This window comes from Ischnura elegans, chromosome 5 (genome assembly GCF_921293095.1).
Source record: "Ischnura elegans chromosome 5, ioIscEleg1.1, whole genome shotgun sequence".
Lineage (NCBI taxonomy): Eukaryota > Metazoa > Arthropoda > Insecta > Odonata > Coenagrionidae > Ischnura > Ischnura elegans.
Window position 1 is genome coordinate 114,975,478 of NC_060250.1, and position 21,895 is coordinate 114,997,372.

Genomic DNA, 21,895 nt, shown 5'->3' on the forward strand with positions numbered 1-21,895 from the left:
TAAATATGTTCCTTCTGTCCATGGGTTGCTTCCGGTCCTATAATCAATATTTCTACCAATAGGAAAAAGACAACGTGTTGACAAATCAGAGTACCGGTTGAGGAATCGGCGAAAATGGCTAAGTTCGCCGCAATGAATTCGGCTTTGTTATTTAGTTTTGCTTGCATTTTATTTGCTTCCCGGGTTCTGGGCGGCGGCAACACTCTCGTACTGCTTGATAACTTAGCAATCAAGGAAACACATTCCATATTTTTCAAATCTTTAATAGGTTTGTTTCAGAAATTGCTGTGATCCTCGGCCATGTAAGCATGCTCCGACGTGTAGATAAGTTATCATTTGTATGCTTTTTATTTCAGAAAGGGGTTATACTTTAACGTTCAAATCCGCCGATGAAGCTAGTCTTTTATTAATCAAACACGGGGAGTTCCTCTATGACCATCTAATTATATTTGCACCGTCTGTGGAAGAGTTTGGCGGAGCTTTAAGCGTCGAAACTATCACGGAGTTCATCGATGGAGGAGGTTGGCCTAAGTTACCAAAGTGCTGGTTTATATACGGTCAATATCAGTTTCTTCGAATAAGATTCTTATGCTTAATTTTCTTGAAGGAAATGTTTTGGTAGCGGGAAGCTCTTCATCCGGTGATATACTCAGAGAATTGGCGTCTGAATGCGGCTTTGAGGTTGATGAAGAGGGAGCCGCCGTGATTGATCATTTCAATTACGATGTGAATGATCAAGGAAAGGTATGGATTATGTAATTTTCAGTGACTTTGATATCCTTAGGTCGATTAACCGCGTCAGGTCTTTAGAGGCTCGATAGTGCTATATTATACCAAAGTACATTTTTTAAAGCTCGATCAAAAAGTCTTTTGTTTAACAGATATCAACGTAGTGATGAATACCTATGGAATAGATACCTGTTAAATTTATTATTTTCTGGATGACAGCTTGTCTAAATAGAAATGTCTGTGGATATCGAGCGAAAAAGTCGCCAGGTATTTATCTGTCACTTAATGTAGAAGTCGATTGATGAATGAATTTTGATACCCGCATTTACAATTATTTGTGGACATCTGTTGATAAATTTTAAATGTAATTAAGAAATCTGAGATTTAAGGGAATCAAAAAATGAGCACTAATGGATCCTCGAACTCGAAGATCATTCTCAATGCATTCATTCAATTGAGACTATGGACGGGAATGTTAAAATTTGGTGAATATTAATGCACACTCTCGGTTAACGTGAAGCACGGAGTAGCTTTTAAGAAATGCGGAATCGCCATTTCTTTGGATAATCTCCCGTGAGGTTTGTGTTTGATCAGTGTCAAAAATAGCAGCAAAATTTTGTTGTTTTATTGAGCAACGTTTGTATGACAGGAGAACAACATGTACTTCAAAGTTAAGCAAATGTGTCCTGTCTGGAATTGCAATTTATATTTTTATTTAATTATGTGGCTGTAATTATGTCAGCCTATGAAATCTTTCCCAGTTATTTTGATGAGTTCAGATTTGAAGTTAACATATGGAAATAAATCCTCATTTGAGCATTCTAACAGTCTGTAATATTGACAATTTCATATTTAGCCTCACTTATATATTTGATTTTATAGTATTTGGACAAAGTTCTTTCAGTTCTCTCTGTAATCTTGTTTTTTATACCTTTCTAGCACACCCTAATTGTGGCTGATCCATCCAATTTGATCGATGCTCCTATTATTGTGGGATCACGTAATGTCGCTCCTTTGCTGTATGATGGTACAGGACTCATTGCAGACAGAGAAAATCCTCTTGTACTCCAATTACTCACCGCTGAGAGCACTGCATATTCCTATGTCCCTGATAATGCTATCAAAGAGGTGAGTAGAAGTATGTTACATACTTTATCTACATCTATATAATACCCCGCAAGCCACCTAAAGGACGTGTGGCGTGGTGTTAGGACACCAGCAGTTTGCAGCTAAAAAAAAAAAAAGAAGTACTCTTACGAGGTTGGTACTGGCGTTCATTAAAGTCATATACGGTTCGGGGGGAAAACGAATTCCCATATCTATCCATTCGGCAAAACATCTCTCTTAATTTATCGCTTCTATCAGACCTGGAAATATAGTGTGTTTCTAATATTATGTTCTCTGTGTTGCTCTTAAAGATATCCATTCTCAATTGTTCAATCAATCTAAGCCTAGCGCGCAGCCTCCGAGTCTCCAATGGCTCCCAGCCTAATTCGCTTAACATCTGGGTAACGCTGTCTGTATGCCCGTAGCAGTTTTTGATGAAGCGCGCAGCCTTCCTTTGTATTTTATTCAGTTCGCTGATTAAGTCTTTCTTTCCCATACGCTCGCTGCATATTCAGGGTGCGGTCGGACGAGAGCGAAATAGCACCTTTCTTTCACTTTCTCATCTGAAAATCTTCCCACAATACGCTTGACGAATCCTAATTTCTTCAGGGCTATGCTGCAAATATTCTTTATGTGTGTTCCCCACGTGAGGTTCGAGGTTATCGTAACTCCCACGTATTTGATTCCTCTATTGCCATTATGTTAATACCATCCACTGCATAAACATGGTTTGAGTTGGACGAATTCCGCAAGAAATGTACCGCCATGCATTTGCTCAGATTAAGTTCGAGTCCCCACTCTTGGCTCCACAAATGAACATTGTTTAGGTCAGATGATAGAATTGCATAGTCAGAGTTATCACTAATTTCGCGATAGATGACAGCGTCGTCAGCAAATAAACGTATTTTACTGCTAATGCGGGAGCAGAGATCATTATTGTATATAATGAACAACAGGGGGCCGATTACGCTTCCTTGTGGAACACCTGATGTAACTTTTACAACATCAGAGCTAATTCCGTCAAGAACTACTTTTTGTTTACGATCTCTGAGAAAGTCGCGTATCCAGAGATCCTTTATATGTTTCTGGAGGTGTTATCTTTTATTCATGTTTACTTTTCAATTCGCTTTTGTTTATTTTGATTTAAAACCAGCCACATGTCATTAAAAATTTTGTTTCAATGTTCATTTATAATGCTTAATTAATTCTTGTTACTTAAGTGAAATTCGTATTGTTTGAAAAAAGTTAGCTTCTCCGCATGACAAATTGGTTCACATCTGGAGATATGATATTTACTTTTTATTCTGGGATCAGTCATGAAAATGCTTTCCATGATATTTGTTTGAATAATATATATCTTTTCAATACAGATAGTACACATGTTGATATTTACCCGTCTGTAGTTACAACCTCGTTAACACGAATTAAATGTTTCCCAGATAGGAATACTGTGAAAGAAGTGAGTATTTGTTGATATAAACCAAGCCATAGAAGAAAACTGCTCATTGGTCATATTATTCCATTTTTGCTGTAATGTAAAAACTAAATTTAGCAAGCTACAGTTATGAAACTTAAAGATGGTGTAGTCAGGTAAGTCTAATGTTAAAAAAATTGGCTGATTTGGCATGCATATTTCCTATTAAAGCCAACATTTTCATATGCTCGTCAAAGCTACAAATAATATGTTAAGGTATAAGATACAGTCTCTGGCGTTATTTTGTGGAATTGCTTCATTAATGAATAAAATAAAATAACTTCGCTTTATTCCACACTTTATGTTAAATAGCACGACCGGGGTTTCAACATCTAGTGTTATCATCAGGTACAATAGGGTGGTTTCCTATTATTTTTTTATTGCCTTAATCGAAAGATTATTACTCCTGGAGTACGTATTTCACACTTTTAGATTTTTAAATGATAATATCTATTTTTCGCGATTAAATGAAAAGTGAAAATTTTCAAGCGCGCGAAAACGCGACGCGTTAGTAGGAATGATGGGAAATCTCTCCGTACGTCGTATTTCTGGTTCCCCCTCCGCCCGGTGAGGTGACCTTGAGGCGAGGCTTAGCGCTGATACGTCGCAGGCTGCCAGCGGGTAGCCTAGTGCCCTGCCGCCTGGTAGCGCTTGGCTTAAATAAGGATTATTAATACCTTATCAAACGAGGAAAACTTTCCGACCTTAGCCAGTTTTAATAAGTGATTATTAAGACACGTTTCCCTGAGCTCTGCGCCTCATGCATGCATTGGTAACCTCAGACGATGTATAACTCCTATCTTCTCCTATAGAAACTAGGTCCCTGAGACGTCACGTGGAGTGGCATCGCATGGGCGCCAATCTGGCCCTTTTCAAATGAGGATAAAAATGGACCATTGCCATTCGTCTAAACCGGCATTTATAAAACGAAATAATTTTTATATTATGAATACACTAATGGTGGGTAACGAATCGCAATTATTGCCTTTTGTTTTCTTTGATGAAGGAAACTACCCTATTGGATGGGTAGCATGCTCTCAAATACGTAATCGTGGGTGGAAGGGGGGGAACCGAAAAAGGGGAGGGGGTGGGAAGGAGCATTGATGATGGGTAAAGCTGTTTTCTGAAGAAAGGAGGGGGGGGGCCTTGGGCTGGCTTGCTTGGGATAAACGACAAGGAGAAAAGATAAAGGGGGAGGGGTTCTCAAAAGGTTTAAAAGACATGAGGGAATCAATGTTGAGGGTCTAAGTACATGATACAACGTAGAAATAAATTCTCCTTCGTATGCTTTTTGTTGCATTGCAATTGATGGCTTTGTTTAGACCCTAGAGTTCCTCAAACTCGGGTATCTTGCTTTTTTTACAGACAGTATATTACCATATTTTTACTGAATATCAATGAAAGTAGTTAAATGCTAATAAATCCTCATGTGTGGCATTGAAAATTTTAAATTTTTTAGTCCAAAGATGGACTTTATTTCATATTTTAAGAAAGTTTTGAAAATGCAGTGGTACTTTTTTTATTTCAAATACAAATTTTCAGAGCAGTTGGTATTTTGTGTTTGAAATACAATTTTTTGGAGTACATAATTTGTACCTAAAATACTATTGAAATGCATTTTGCCTACCTCTGGCTATTCCCATAATTCTTAGTTCGTGATTCATTTTGTTTTAAGGACAAAGCGTTTGCTTCATAATTACTGGAATAACAAATTATAAGGAATGGGTGAATAATCCAATTTTAAAGAAAAAATAAAAGTACATAGTTATATTCATTTTTATGGAGTATGACTTTGTTTGTAGTCATTGATGGCTGTAACTGCATATATGGAGATCTTGTGTATGCAATCTTTATTTATGTTTCCAGTTACATTTCTGTTTATTTCAACATTTATCCTCTTATCCCAATGGCATTTTCGATCTAATGGCATATGGTGTGTATTGTGGCTGCTCTAAATGCTGTGTTGGCTTCTGGTTTACTTATGCCTTTGATGTGTCGGTGGTTACTTGCCTAGAAGCTAAGATGATGTTTTTGAAAGACTGTACGGCAACATAGAGCAGCCTCATTGCTCTGAATATGATAAATATTGATGTCATTTGTTTTCCTATCTCGGGACGTAGGTGATATTGTCTATTTAATTTTTTTGAAAGGTTATGAATTTAAGGCAAATATTTTCACTGTCTCAACCCTAACCTTTCCCTGTTCTATGTTTTCAGTACCCTCATGCAGTGGGAAAAAATACATTACTAATCGCTGCCTTACAAGCTAGGAACAATGCACGTGTTGTTTTCTCTGGGTCCATGTATTTCTTTTCTGATGAGGCATTTACATCACCTGTTCAGAAGAACTTGGTAAGTTAATTTTGTGATTCAATCCTTGAGTTTTTGCAATTGATTTTTGCTGTGCTTTACCATGTTGAAGGTAGTGATAAAGAGTGTTCACTTCATGCAAGCTTTGATTTTGAACCTGCAGTGGTTTGACAAGGTACTACGGTAGACTCTAGTTGATATGAACAACCTTATTACATAGTTCTCGTTTTTGTGAAGGAAATCATTGGTTCCAATGAAAAGGTTAGTTCAATCTATAGTAAAAGAAACATTATTACAAAATTTCAAACCTCAGTCCCAGTCCTGTCATTTGCAAAAAGAAATTTATTAAGAAGTTTCAAGGATAAGCAATGGCATTTTGGTGGATATAGACAATGCTATGTTCAAGTTCTCCAGGTGCACTTTTCCCGAGAGCGTCAATTATGGTTCTTTCTTCAGTAGGATATATGTACTTCTGTATCCACTCAACATCATATTATAAGCTTCATTTTTGTGCAATCGTGGTGTCTCACTTATCACCATTCGTCGATAGGACGTACAGGAAGTCTTCTTCGTACGAAAATTCAATTTAAGAACTTTCAGAGGTATGAATATTCGAAAAATGTAAGCATGTCCAAAATTTCAAATTTGGTGCCTGAGTTGGCCGATGTGATGCAGTGTGGTGTTGAGGAACTTGCACTTTGGGCACTATCTGAGAAAAGTATCAATTAATCCATTGTGAAGTCAGTAACTGGTCAGCATCTCGCCTGTTCTTCATTCTCACAGTGAGTTTTTTCGGCTACCGCTACGTTGCATTTGCAGCTACTATCTGTAAAAAAAGCAAGACACCCAAGTTTGAGGAGCTCTACTGTCTAAACGAGGCAATCAAATTAAATGCAGCTAAAACCTTATGAAAGAGAATTAATTCTACTTTGCATCATTTACTTAAAAAAAAAAATTCCGCCCCACAGTATTTCCTGTACGTAATTTTTTCTAAAAAAGGTACCCGTTTTTTGCGCATAAAATCAAGTTGCCCTACTTTGAGCTCTTGGTATTCCTGTAGTTTCCTTTCGCATAACTTAGAATTTCTATATAAGAAAGTCAGATCTATTATGACCAGTTTTTAGAGAACAAATTGTTTATACCACAAAAATTGACAGATTTGTTGTAAACAAAGCAAATCTCTGCTAATTTCAAAACCAATGTGTGAATTGAAAATTTATTGGTACTGTTGTGTGGCATAGAATGTAATTAATACAATTATGTATATCATACACGTTAAATGTCAGCAGCTTATTCGATCAGTTCATCACAACCATGAATCAATGAATTGTATTGCAGTGTTGCATTCTGTGGGATATCACACTTTGTGATGCCTTGCATATGTTTATCAACTTAGGAACAAATTCAACTTACTATCAAGGTCTTGGAACGTATCTTGTTCATGTTGAGGACTTGGAAGACCCTCACTTGTGTCATGCAGCAGCCAAGGGTATTGTGTTTCACACATGGATAACTTTGATGCCAGATGGTTATAACAATTGAGGATGACAAGAAATTGTTTAATGAAATCGGAGGGGGGCAAGAGCTAGATAGTCTATAATTACGTTTTCCCTAGGATCCCTGTTAAAGGAGATGACTTATTAGCCAAACAAAAATATTTTAAGATGTTATTTTGTAAGAAATTAACCTCTTTAATCGCAAACAATTCCAGAGTGCCAAATTTCATTTAAATTTTAAGAAGCTATTGTCATTACAGATCTATCTTCCATCAATTTTATTTCCATCAAGCTATACCTGGTTGATGCAATTGTTCTGCAGTTTAGTTACAGTTACATAATACAGTAAACTCTTGATTTTACGAAGCAGGATTTTACGAAGTTTTCGATTATACGAAGTGATATTGCGGTCCCGGTGAAAAGCTTATGCTAAATACATTGCGCTATTCGATTATACGAAGTTTCGACTATACGAAATTTTTTGAATTTACGAACCTCGGCTCGGTCCCTAGGAGCAAATGGCATTCGTTTATACGAACTACGGCGAAAAATTTGTCAACAAAACTAGTTATGCCGGCGTAAGTAGCTAAAAAATCAGCGCTTCCAACTGTGGTCCATCAAAAGTGCGAAATCGTAAATGATAATGCAACTTTGGAGAGAAATGGGTCGCCAAAAACCTCACTGTGGGAATTTAGGGGGAGTAGGAGTTCAGTTAAAATATCGCGGCTGACATTATGCCCCTATTTACGTGCCTGTTCGTAAACATAGCATCGACAATAATTCATAGTTTAACATGTCAGGAAGGTTGCGCGGAGTATTTCGTACACCCCTAATTAACCCTTTGCACTGCTGTGAACGTACTTCGAAGACTACTTCACTACGTTTCGCCGAAGCACTTCGAAGGGTCCCTAATCAGGGACCCTTTCCTCGACGAGCTCACCCTCGCTGGCCCCTGAAACTGGGCTATTTTTTAATGCATTACCTGACGCAACCCTGGGTTTCAAAGGGCAAAGGTGCCATGGGGGAAAAAGAGTAAAGTGCGTGTTACTGTGGGGCTGTGCGTCAACCAAATGGGCACGGACAAAATAAGCCCGTTGTCATTGGGAAATTTGAAAGGCCACGGTGCTTAAAACATTTAAAATTGGAAGCCCTCCCCGTTTTTTTACCATGCAAATAAAAACAGCTGGAGGACCTGAGAAATTTTCCAGCAAACGGTTATACGTCTACAGAGAAAAATTGCTGGAGAGAACAGCAAAATTGTTTTAATAATGGATAATGCCACCGTTCATAAATACGTGGAAGATCTAAAATTGGCTAATGTTCGAGTCCTCTTTTTACCCCTGAACTCGACTAGCAAGTCCCAGCCCTTGGACCAAGGCATTATCCAGGATTTTAAAGTCCTATACCGGAAGAAGCTTGAGCGGTATTACTTGCGATGGATCGGTATGTATACATTCATCCATTTTGCTCATGTGCGTTTGGATATCGATTTAGATATTTTTATTCATGATTATCATTCTTTCAAATCTATTTGCTACTTTTATAAATGGGAACAGAAATTAATAACATCCCGAAATGGACGTTGATACATGCAATCCGCGCCATAATATCTTTTCGTGTATATATTGGCCTTTGTGAATGAACAACTTAAATATCTTAAGTACTGGGCTATATTTACCGCCAATTTATATTTCAGGCTTCTCGTAATGAAGACGCACTTCCAAGTCTAACCATGAACTTTCCTCACGCGCTTCCCCGATCTCCCATGCTGGGGTTCTGTCTTTCCAAAGCCGTCCCTTCCCTCCTGCCGCCTTTGGCTGATCTTGCTGACACCCACCTTACGCATCCCAAACCCCTCCTTCCCCAGCATTTCCCATTCACTCCCTCCCTAAGGAGACTGAGCTTGTGTGCGTCGCAAAAAAATACGGCCCCCAAAAGTAGACTGAGGCAGAGCTGAAGGCCATTTCCCCACCCTTCTTTGTCCTGCCCCCTTCACCAGTCCTTGTGCTGACCACACTTCTTCCCTCAGGCAATCCCCATCCCACTCTTATTCACCCCACCCACTGGGAACGTTCCCCGATTGTGGAGAAGGGCATGGTTCATCTTTACCTGCAACGGGGGGAAGTTATTAACCGGAGAGAGGCGGAAGAAGTATCTTCCACTATCGGGAAAATGGTGCCGCGCTTATAATTGTCTCTCTTCTTCTCAGCTGACTTTTCAATTGAAATTAATTTCTTTGCTCTTTCCACACTATATTTATTTATGATTATGGCGCGACTATTTTTTTAGTGCTAAAACTAAGAAAATCTTTTCTCTATGTCAATGATCCTTTGCCTAACTTTCAATACGGCGAAGAAAGGAACACGAAAACTAAATGAGGTGACGGTACAGGTTTTTGCGTGTCATTTTTTGGGAATTCATGCTAGCGAACCAATACTTAACCACGTTGAGAAATGATAAAACGTCTCTTGTAGGAAAACAATCAATGTGGATAATAACGTTTCTATCTATATTTCTCCGATACTGTAAGATGTTTCTCCTGTCGTTTTCCGGTTGGAACCTTGCTCCTGTCAGCATAAAAGGAGAGAAACATACTACAGTGAAACCTCGATATAACGACACCCCACGGTGCACTAATAAACACTCGCTATAGCGAATTGTCACTTTACCGGAGATGGAGCAAATAATAGCCAATATACCTGTTGCGAACAGATATACAGGAACAGGAGTGGTGCGGCGACAGATAAACATCTATCCGATAAACGTAAGCATAAATCCAGACGAAAGGCGATGTTTTTTTGCATCACTAAATTTCCTTACTCAAATAACGACTAACTATTCAAACAATTTATAAGCGCCGCACTGAATAAAAATCATGCAAAGCATTGTTTCGTCATCATTATATTTATCAAACGACAGTTTACCACATAAATTTGATACTGCGCACTCCATTAACTTCATTTCTAACAGATCGCTAGCAATTACAGAGGTTAAGGAGTCTTGATGAAAGTCTTCCGGCGGTGAAACCCTCGCTATGGCGAGAGCCAACACCGAAAGGGTCTCGTAAAAACGAATTTTTTAACACGCTTATTATAGGATCAATTGACGGTGCATCGGCTATCTCTCGTAATAGCGGGGGTGTCGCTATAGCCCGTACTCGCTTTAACGAGGTTCCACTGTATATGAACAGGTCACCTCACACCCGGTATGAAGAATACAGTCCTGATGAAGAATGAAGTCTTTTATGGCAACATCTGCGAAGATGATGGAACACAGTAGTCGGATGGAGAACTCAAACAGAATTTACTTCAAATATTCGCCAGAAGATAATCACATCCTACGTTATTTATGATCGTAATTGAATCTCAGTGAAAATATAGCACATTCTGCTGAAAATACGAAGTAACTCGAAATATTAACTTACGAAGGTTATTTTGGAAACGGGCTAAGACCCTTGTTTTTCTTTTTTTCTCGTCACTGAGCGATAGAGGGCGACATAGATGGCGGTTAGGCCGGCTGCCGCTAAAATTCCGTGGGTGTAAGAAACAAATATCTATCTTTTGCATACTTAATAGTAGCTATTGGCTCCGAACCACAAATTTATTACTGTTAATTCTTATAATAAACATTGCAATTCATTATTTGATTACGTTTTCTAAACTGGTCGGGAATTTCTTTAGCAATCGTTGATGTTGAAGTATGAACAAGAAATGGGAATTTTATGGTGGTATAATTATTTAACGATTTTTCACATCATAAATCGATAGCAAAAAGCCTTTTCTATGAATTATACCGAGAATAACCACCGAAAACATTTAAATAAGACCACTAAAGACAAAAAACGGCGGAAGAAACAAAAGCGAACATTTTTTTCGTGGCTTATGAAAAAGGTTTGAATCTACGAAACTCGATTTTACGAAGTGCCAATTTTCCGGTCCCACTGACTTCGTAAAATCAAGAGTTTACTGTATGTATTTAGTTTTTTATAAATCGTATGCTATGATTGAGGAAGTGCTAGGATTAATGACAATCACCTGCAATCTTCTATTGATAAAATCAAAAGAATTTGCTTGGTTTTTCTATATTTGAGCGTAATTCAATTATGTATATCAAACACAAGACTTTGACACTATTCCACAGCACGACTAGAGGTACGGTACATTGAAGAGACAAGAAATTTGGTCGAGGTATTTTTTTTACAAATATTCCTATAAAAACCGTTCTTACAAAACTTTATTAAGAACCTGCGGTTGTTCAGCCCCATGAACATCGTAGTATCGAGAGTCTGTTTGTAATAGATTATTGCAATCGTTAATGAATAGTCCATGTTTAGGACCACAACCTTCATCAGCCATTGCTCTTGCATGTATACATGGTAATATCTGTGAAAACAGTGTTGACCAATGGTTTGGACTTCGGTTTGGTTTGTTGTTGAAGCTGTGATATACTTTTTCAATTATCTCCTCAATGACTTGTCATAAAGGAAGAGTTAATGCCTTATGGCACCATCTCCCTTGTAGCTGTGTGAAATTAGAATATGTTGGGGATGTACGAAGGGGATTATACATTAAAATCTGGTGAATTCATGAAGCAATGCTGCATATGCTAAATGTATTATGGAAAGAAAAATTTAATCGACATAACATTCTCTTTCTTAGTGTGGTGTAATGAATTAGAAGCCAATGGCTTGGGAGACTTATTATGTAGAATTTTTATCATGGCATTTATGAAATACCGTCTGTTTTCATGTTATTTTAATTCAGGGTGGCAAGAAGTATGAGAAGTCCGGTAACCAGCAAGTGGTCACTGCACTGAGTCAGTGGGTCTTCAAGGAGCATGGAGTCCTACGTGTCAACAAGGTGTCCCATCACCGTGATGGAGAAACAACTGCCCCAGCTGCATACACTATTATGGATGATCTTGTAAGTTAATTATTTTATGCGAGGTTTCTTATAGATTTGGAGATATTTGTGTTTAGTCAGGACTTTTTATTCACCCTCCAGCATTCTAGGGCACATTACTCCTTTCTAAACCTTTTCACTTGGGATGAGTCAATTCCAAAGATTCCGAATTCCATTGATTCTCGGGTACAGAATTAAGAATTGATCGCCTAAAGTCGATTCCAATTGGAACGTAACCCCTTAATTAGTATGGAACTCAATGGTTCGACTTTAGTACATGTTTTCAGGAACGCATTGTGTGAGAAAGTCGGGGACCGCCTGTAGTATGAATAAGAAGCAATGGAATCGGGATGTGGAATTGATTTGAAAGAAGTGGAATTGAGCTAAAAGTGGAATCGATTCATCCCTACTTTTCACCTGTCTACATGTACCTAGATTTTCCATTCACTCTTTTAAACATTTATAGTCCTCCTACTGGAGCTGCTGTGATCCCCTGTCCTTTTCAACACGTACCCTTTTGCCATCCCATGCTTTGACATGCATCTCTTCGACTTCCCCTGTCCCGATCGCTATCAGCACTTACCCGCTTCCCCACACACACCACTATCCTCAAATTCTGACAGTTTCCTCCTCTCTTGCTACCAAGGCATGTCAGAACATATTTCACATTATGCACTTTTCCTAGCCTTTCTGTTTTTAGAGTTGTTCCTACTTTGGGAGTTGTAACCCTGTTGTCCCCTTCTTCTTTTACACCGGCTAGGCTTGCCTCCATCTTTTAACAGCTATGCTCTTCTTCTTCATTGCACCATGGTGTCACATACTGGTGGTAAATGCATAGTTAAACCTCTAAACATTCTCACTTCCCTCAGTTTTGCTTTATTTTTACTCTTTTCCAATTTTATGTATACCTTAATCCTTCTATAATAATAATAAAATCATTTATGTCTTGCTCTCCCATATCTTTTCATTTTCATCAGTTATAGCAACATATTGAATCATAATAAAGCTGTAGAAATAAGTGACTTCTCTTTTATCACACGTGACATGTTGTTCAAGGTTTGAAAGTTCAGTTTTACACTGGTAGTCATCATGATTGAGAATGAAATAATTTTGAATTTAATTCATCAAAAAAGTAAATTGAAGTGCATAGAAAGATAATTGATGAATAGGTAATACTTTACCTCTTACTATAAGTGTTGCACTCCTTAATGATCACTTACTGAAAACATGAATGTTAACTGCTCATGTGCACAACATCTTTGGATTTATCATTAGGGATCGTATGATAGCTGCTGTCCCTGATGATAAAATGAGCATTTATTATGTAGTGATCATGTGAGCCAAATGTCAACAGTATCTCCACGGAAAGAAATTAAAAGACAATGTGTGGCCTGGGTCTTGCCATCTATTTTCATGTTTTCCCTTGGAAATTAAATACTCCTAGTCTAATATATATTTCACTCCTTCTTGTATAGGTTTACACAATTGATGTGGAGATTCTTGATAAAGGAAAGTGGATACCATTTGAGGCTGATGACATTCAGCTAGAATTTGTACGAATTGACCCATTTGTGCGCACAACATTGAAGAAGAAGAAGGGTGGGAAGTACGAGGCAAGATTCAAGATTCCAGATGTGTATGGTGTATACCAATTGAAAGTTGATTACAACCGTGTTGGATATACTCACCTCTACAGCACAACCCAGGTAACTTCTTATCAATGCTGCATTTTGACCATTGAGTAATTATTACCGTAATAGTAGATTTAGCCGTAAGCTAATGTCATTACTTACCAACATGAAACATATATTTACTTGATTAAACTGTACAGGAAGGTTTTGTAAATGATATATTCTGTACATAAGCTTAAATATGTAGTTGTAATGTATACTTTAATATAAGTATTGGAACTTGTAGGTAAACTTTTCACAAGTGACTTTGACTATACGAAATATTGGTTTGCAATGTTTAATTTGGTAACCACCTCTTATCAAAGCACCATTTATTCACTAAAAGTAACCCCACTGATGATTTTGCATGGAACAATCCCATTGAATGACTAGCTTCCTGCCCAGCAGGCTTTGAGTTTTTTGGAGGGATCTGTAACGTCATAGCTGTATAGCTTCATGCAACAAATGGCTGTAGCAAGGGGGCCCCCTTTAAAAGGCCTATGGCTCCCTTCTAGAAAACTTGGTAAATCAAAAATTTCCGTATTATACAGTGGAATCTCAATCTATTGTCTTTGCGTTGACTGTTTCCCTGTATTTATCACTCACAGGGCCTGGTGCCAATTAAAGTTCCGTATAGATAATATTCTTCTTCCTGCTTACATCATTCCTCGAAGCATTTTTTTTTTCAAATTGATCATATCCTAATGATTGTCTTCACTTTGCAATTCTTGTATTCATCATTTGAGAAAGAGGAAACAAACAGTTAACATGGATATAACATTGCAGTCTTTATGCATTAAAGTGAGTATGGCTTGCCATGCAGTGAATAATTAACTCCACGATCAGAGAGGCCATTGACATGTTACGTAGTGGTCAAGCAAAGCATTTTCCAGGCTCTTTCGAGGGCCATAAATTCCCTAGGTGCTTTCATGAAATTACATTATTTGCAAATAGGATGAATTCCATTAAGATTTCCTTATAGTTAGGTAAGTTCCCTTAAAGTTTTGGCGTTTTCAACTCTCTTTTGCAACCCAGAAATCATTTTCCTCAATACTTATTTTTCTGTATCCACGGTTTTTTATTTTGCCCTACCCCTTGAAAAAATTTAGAATGAGGTTCCACAGAGCTAAAATATCATCAGAAATTAGGCTTAATTTAAGCTCTGACAATGCTAAATTTGAAAAAAAAATTCCAGCATAGAAACACTATCTTTTGAAGATTAGTTACACTGCTGAGGGTGAGCGGTCCCATGGTGCCCCCCAGCTTTGATCCCTGGATAAGTAGATTCTTGCAGCACCTCATGGAAATGTCAAGAAGCACAGATCACAGGCCAGCCTGTCTGGCTCCTGGCTTTGATATTGGTTATAGCTTTCTAAAGCCATGTGCCAGGCTGTCTGGTGCCATGTGAGGGTAGTTGTGAGAGACCTTGCCGCTATCTTAAGGTGTTTGCTAGCAATAGTAATTGTAAACAGCTTCAAAAAAATAAAATTTGTGCCATTTCTGCACTAGAAAATATACCTTATCATTGCTGTGGCTCCTGTATTGACAACCTGTAAAAGCTAAGCCACTGGTGCCAAGTTTGACAGTCATTATTAGTGCAACAGCCTCGTAGCATTCAAATTGAGACCTTGCAGTTCTCTTACATTCACTTTTACTGCGACATTTCATTGGTTTTTATTGGTGAAATACAAACTAATGAAATTTCTGAGTAAATGTAAGTGAGACCTTTGGTCCAAATGTTTACCAAGTGTTTCTATAATGTTGTCGAATATTTTTTATAAAATACATTAAAGTATAATTTTTGTATTTTTTTGGTTTGTGATCATAAACTTATGCATCATTTGAATGCAAGTTATTTAAGATGACTTATCATAAGAAACTAAAATTATTTTTTCCAGGTCTCTGTTCGACCACTTCAGCATACCCAGTATGAGCGCTTCATCTCTAGTGCTTACCCATACTATTTTAGTGCATTTAGTATGATGTTAGGTGTTTTTCTGTTCAGTGTTGTATTCCTTCACTACAAGGATGATCCAATGGACCCAGCCAGTAATTGGAAGAGAAAGCAAGCTACTGGCAAAGATGAGAAAAAGTCAAAAAGTGATTAGATTGAAAAGATATTTGTTTTATTGCTGGTGCAATTTTGATTTTTGTTATTAAGTGTGGACTCGTTTTTAAAATAAAAATGTGATTCACCTTTGGCATTTACTTTTTGGGATATCTGTGAATTTGTACTTAAAATTTGTGCTTTTTTACATTAAAAATAAGCTGCCAAATTCTCATTCTTGATAAGCATGTGTTGATAACCATAATAATAATAACAAAAACCTAGTAATGCTAACATGTTGTACCCAATGTATAATGCATTTTGATCCTGGTTGGAGGTATTTGTTTGGAAGGTTTAAATCCTAATTTGTTGTGCATAATTCAGATTTGTTGAGTTGAAAAAATCTAAGCCATTAATGATTTATAGTTCATTGATACCTACTGTCATCAATTCAACATTTATGTGCTGTAGTTTGTTCTGGGATAATTTTTTCCTTGTAGCCTAAGCTTTTATTCCTTCATCATTCGTTGAAATAACTGTTGCCTTCGTATGAAGTGCTTACATCATGCCAAATGGGATGTGCCTCCTAGGTTCATATTTGACCCTTTTACTGACAGCCCATTTCGGGTGGGATGTGTGAAGACTGCCAAGGCTATTTTCCCGAATTTGCAACATTTCAGATTTAAAAATTTTTCAGTTACCTAATTTTATTTTATGCATCTAGATTTTTTCCCAATACTTAAGATATATTTATATCTTATAACCATAGATAGATTATGGGGTTTACTTAAATTACAGCCGTTGAAAAGGCCAAAATCATGAAAATAAAAGTGAAATAATTAGGGCCCATAAATCGGCCCGTGGCAGTTTTCGCTCAACCAGCGAGGGCCGATATATCGGCCCGGTGGCAGTAAAAGGGTTAATCTGAGATTGACCCTTCATTTTCAATATACCTATGATAACCCTAAAGCTGGGATCGTAGTAGTCACCAATGGTATTTTGAATTCATTAGTCTACGAAGGTTCACACACCCCTGCAGGAAGGGGGAAAGAATACTCCTGCAGCATCCCCGCTTGTCGTAAGAGGCGACTAAAAGGGTCATATGATCTGAAAACAGATCTTCCAAGTTATTGTGGAGGCATTACCAGCAGTCTTCGGGGTGCAACACCTTGGAGCTTACAGAAAAATTATCCAGGAATGGGCCTGATTGGGACTGGTCTTTTAGGAATTTTTCATGACTTCTTGGAAGGAGTTTGAAATTCCTGGCTAGGAAATTGAAGATTATGAAAGGTCATGGTAATTTTAAATTATGTGAAAATTTAATGACTTCAACTTTGGAAGTAATGCTCAAGGTTCTTGGGATAATGCCAATTTACAAGTGGGGAACTTGTTGGGAGCTTAAAAAGAGGTATTTACACCACTAACTTGTATGTCTGTACATGCTCACGGCCCACCCTGGTGTAAATGGCCTCCGAATTTCGGGCAATTGTCACGACCCGGCCTCAGGGTAAGCCGGGACTCGAATCCGAACAAGTTTTACATGGGCTCTTGCCCTTGGCGTCGGGTATCAATGATAGCACATGGATTGCATTTTAATAAAAAGAAAAAGGAACTCTACCTTTCGTAGCAGCCAAGGCACCAAAACCCTCGGAGAGGCAGGAGAAGGAGGCGTACTGGGCGAGCCACTTCCACAGGGCTATTTACGAGGTAGAGGACGGTGTGCAAACAGCCTTGTCCTTCGCGAAATATTCTGTAAGTGGCCTCCGAATTTCAGCCCATTACATGTCGCCTACTGTGAATCAGGTCACCACTTGACCCTGAGTATTTACGGGGTTTTTATTGGTAGAATCCAAAGATGGATAGTGCAAGTTTCTTTTCATCGAGAAAGCTGATGCACGCTGCCGTGCAAAACCTGCAACACTGCCAAGGCTCTCCCTGGGAACTCTTCCCTTTCCTCTGCGCAGAAACTGGGACATAACTAGCATTCCGCACCCGAGTCAGAGGGAATGGGCATCCTTAACCACATTCCAAAGGAATCGAACCCTTTAATGTGACTCAATATGTTGGAAGCATGCCCTACCCTCATTTTTTAAACTTCGTAGATAGAGGAAGCTATAGTTCCCTACCCTTAAGTAATTCAATGACCTTTATTACGTGGTCTAATGTTGCTTGGTCAGTGGGTAAACTATGTTCTAGGGCAACGTAATGTGGTAAGTTTATTATATTTGACATTAAGCTGACCCTCGAATTTTTTTTGGTGAATGATGGACATCAGGCATAAATACAAACGTCCATTTGATGCTGGGTGGGGGGAAAGTTCGATACCTGAAATTTCGTGGAGTGTGCACCTAAATGAATCCACAACCTTGTGTTGTTTGCTTCCATATCTCTGTCGTACATCAACATTCATATTACAATTAGCAAGCAGGGTAACTATTTACTTTATAACATCCCAAAGCTCTGGTTCCTCAATGGAATCCCCAATGAGCAAATACCCAGCCACCTGTTTCCAATGAAGGGGAAGACCTCTAACTACACATGCTAAGGCATGAGTAGCCAGGTGACACTCATCCTCTTCATGCTTCCTATGAATTTCAAGTGAAATAATTTCCGATGAATGTTTTCAAGCCTTTGTCGTACTCCAATGTTGGCCTTAATTGCATTTCATCAATGCAAAGGACACAGTTTCTGGAGTAATAAAGTGGCTTCTTTGACAGTTAAACACCAAGCCAATAAATGATGTCACGTTGCAACCCTGGAGCAAAGATGCATGCTTCAATCCTTCTGTCCTACATGAGGGAGGTCTATACTGCATAGGTATGTTTACCATTTCTGTCCAGTGGCAGCTCTCATTTGCAAAGCCTTCTTAATAGTCTTTGCAGACATTGGGTAGATGTTACTATTCCCTTCATTTTGCAAGTGAAGCATTGTTTCTCGCTCAAGGGACCAGTATTTACCTTTCCAGTGTAAGTGAAGGAGAAAAAGAAAAGAAGTCTTCTAGTGAGCGTGTGCATCGCACTCTTAAGTTTAGGAAGATTAAAATGAATTACACGATGAAATTTCCCTAAAATTTTTTAATTTTAAAATTCAAATTAAATCTAATCGGCTTTACATAGCGCCGGCAGCTGGCCAAATGTCGGTCCACTGCAATCTAATATTAATTAATGAGAATAGAATACATATATTTTTTCTGAGAGGATTACTTCATTTTATTTGTTATTTAATTTTTTTGTGGGCAAATGCCTCTCTTCGTATTTTACATATTTTTTATAGGTTTTATTTTATATTTTATTATTATTTTTTTCAAGTAATCCTTACTGTATTGGGGTTTTGATTTTTCCAATACAATTGTTCCTTTTTGCATTTGATTTGCAACCGGTTGATTGAGCTGATTGCTCTCTCACAAGGTGGTTGCTTTAACTAATTTTTCTTTCACAATACATGATAGTTAAAATTAAATTAGAGCAAAAGATGATAGGAAAGAACTCGATTTTAGCGGTAAAAATTTCTTGTGTAAGTCTGTAGCTGCTGTAGCTTTTGAAGCGTTTTCTTTGAGCTGGATAATTCCAGAGATCTTTTGTAAACGTGTTTCGTGGAAGAGAGTCCTTTAGTCTTACAGCATGCGACTGTATGAACTCGTGAATAGTTGGTACTATGTGTGCGTTTCTGATTTCTTGGATGGGTACGAGTCGGGATTGGTTTGTGATGTAGCGCGAGGTTTTATTTTGGTACTGCTCTAAGCGTTTTCTGTTTTGTAGGGAAGTATTGCCGAATACTTCACACCCGTACAGCAGCCTTGGTCTAATAATACTCTTGTAAAGTGTTACCTTGTCTCGTCGCGAGATTTGCGAGCGAGAGTTTAATAATGGAGCCATGGCGGCTTTTGCTGCATTGGCTAATTCAAGAGCATGCTGTACGTGTGTGTTCCAAGTGAGTTTTTGGTCTAAATGTATCCCTAAGAATTTGTGTGATTTATCCATTGGTATTGGGAGGGATTTGAAGGTTAGGTTTTTGGAGACAGAATTTCTCGTTTTTCTTCCAAAAGCAACGACTTTACTCTTGGTGACGTTAATCGTGACTTTAGAAGCGAGAGTCCACTTATCAAGAAGAGAAAGATGGGTGTGTAGCTTGCGAATGGCGTAATTGCCATGCCAAAATTGCGCCGCGATAGCTAGCATCGTCGGCGAACATGAAAGTTTGAGTTTGTGGAGAATAAGGAAGATAATTGACGTATAGGTTGAAGAGGGTAGGTGAGAGGATGGCGCCTTGTGGGACGCCGCAGTTCGTTTCTCTTACTGTTGATCAGTGGCGGCGCGTGCGTATACGCATGTTAGCAAGTGCACACCCAAAGATGAATAAATTATAAAAGAAAACTATTCCTTTGCAACGCGAAGGATAAAAGTACTGATTGCATATGCAAGAAACATGAGCCTCCGAACGCTACAGCTATCTCCTTTTCGAATTCACCGCTCTACAAGTGTGCGATCCCGTGGCATCGTGCCGGGCGCATTTTCGGTCTGTGCGATCGCTTGAGGGAGCTCTGGCGGGACGAGGTAAGCGGGGGGGTATGTGCTTTTCAAAGGGGCGATGGGAGCAGACTCATAACCATGCGAATGCGCACGCGCATGTTTTTGGTGACTGACTAGCAGGTAGTGTAGTGGTGTAGCCGCCACCTACACTACCTGCGCCCAGGATCCTAGTCCGTCTACAGAGCCATCTGTATAGCCGTTTTCTACACTACTTCCTCATAGGGTGTAAGGAAAAGAGAATGAATTTCAACTACCGTCACTTGTAAAGGTGTGTTGAGAATAATTATTTTCATACATGCTAATATTATTTCTGTTCATGCAATTTTAAGGGTAGAGTGTACCAGTGATATGTTTTGCTTGCTATGTATTCTATTACGACGAAATATGACGCTCATGGATTAGGATTAACATAATATAATTAAATCATCGTATATCTGCTCTAATGCACACCCTAGATAAATTACCACCAGCCGCCACTGCTGTTGATAGAGCACTGCCTTCAGTAACTCTGATCGATCTCGCGTGCAAGAAACTCATGATAAGTTTGACGAGATTAGGCGGGATGTTAGCCCGGCAAAGCTTGAGAATGAGGCCTTTGTGCCACACTTGGTCGAAGGCCTTGGCGACGTCTAGGTAACCCACAGCCGTGTACATACGGCGTTGAAAACCCTGGGAAATGAATTCGGCTAGTCGAAGGGCTTGGAGCGTCGTGGAGAATCCTTCACGGAAACCCATTTGCTCCGGTCGTAATAAGTCGGTTGTCCGTAAGTAATTGTCAAGACGGTTTTTGATGACTTTTTCAAGGAGTTTGGAGAGGTTTGATAGTAAGGAAATTGGTCTGCGGTTAAGTGGTATTGAAGGATCTTTTCCGGGTTTGGGGATAAGGAATAATTTTGCCACTTTCCATTGTTTAGGAAAGTGACTGGCGGCTAGGCAACTGTTAAACAGATGCACTAAGTGGAGGATTAAAGGTCGGGTAGAAAAAAGAAGTTGTCTGTTCGAAATATTGTCTATGCCGGCTGCCTTTTTTAGGTTAATATATTTCAAATAAAGTCTTAATTCCGTCTCAGTCACGGGATTAAAGGGCGGCGTGGGAAGGTTTTCAAGCGCGTCGTAGACGGCTTCTGCTTCCCAGTCATCGTCAGTCTGTTTCCAGTCGTCTTTCAAAGTCAGGGCAGCCTGAAAGGCGTCAGCTAATATTTCGGCCTTGTCCGTTTCGTCGTGAATAAGCAAGTCATTTTGTCGTAAAGGGGTGGAAGGCGTTCTTTTTTTGTCAGTGCTCGAGACATTTTCCAAATGGAATTGTCTGATACTGTCCATTTTGTCATGCCATTGGCGCCTTCTGTGCGCACTGATTTCTTTCTTCACTTGATTGGCGAAGAAATTGTACCTTCTTTTGTCCGTTGCGTCGCGTCTTCTCATCCATGCCCTGCGGGCTCGGTTGCGTGCCGTAATGAGATCGTGGATGAATGGTGGTAAGGTGTGATAATTATTGGCAGGTTTATGATACGGAAGGGAAGCAAGAGCCAGCGCATCTTGGAGCTTTGATGTAATTAATTCAACGTGCTCTTCGATAGCTGTTGCGGTTTGGGTTTCGGGGAGAGGTAGGTAGGAGAAAAAATGATGGCAGTGG

At 38.8% G+C, this 21,895-nt stretch overlaps 1 protein-coding gene across 1 annotated transcript; it reads left to right on the forward strand.

The window, feature by feature from the left end:
• The first annotated feature begins 27 nt into the window (after window positions 1-27).
• LOC124159442 (dolichyl-diphosphooligosaccharide--protein glycosyltransferase 48 kDa subunit) lies at window positions 28-15,894 on the forward strand. Its single transcript, XM_046535252.1, has 8 exons — window positions 28-268; window positions 357-521; window positions 608-744; window positions 1,669-1,857; window positions 5,527-5,661; window positions 11,879-12,037; window positions 13,492-13,722; window positions 15,585-15,894. Exons 1-8 carry the CDS (start codon window positions 115-117, stop codon window positions 15,792-15,794), a joined length of 1,380 nt encoding a protein of 459 aa, XP_046391208.1. The 5' UTR covers window positions 28-114; the 3' UTR covers window positions 15,795-15,894.
• The last annotated feature ends 6,001 nt before the right edge of the window (window positions 15,895-21,895 follow it).

What these genes read in the sequence shown, in the direction of transcription:
- LOC124159442 (XM_046535252.1), top strand. Translation starts at nt 115, where the DNA reads ATGGCTAAGTTCGCCGCAATGAATTCGGCTTTGTTATTTAGTTTTGCT. An exon ending in GGAGTTCATCGATGGAGGAG is followed by an intron (nt 522 to 607) that starts GTTGGCCTAAGT and finishes ATTTTCTTGAAG; the next exon opens with GAAATGTTTTGGTAGCGGGA. An exon ending in ACACTATTATGGATGATCTT is followed by an intron (nt 12,038 to 13,491) that starts GTAAGTTAATTA and finishes CTTCTTGTATAG; the next exon opens with GTTTACACAATTGATGTGGA.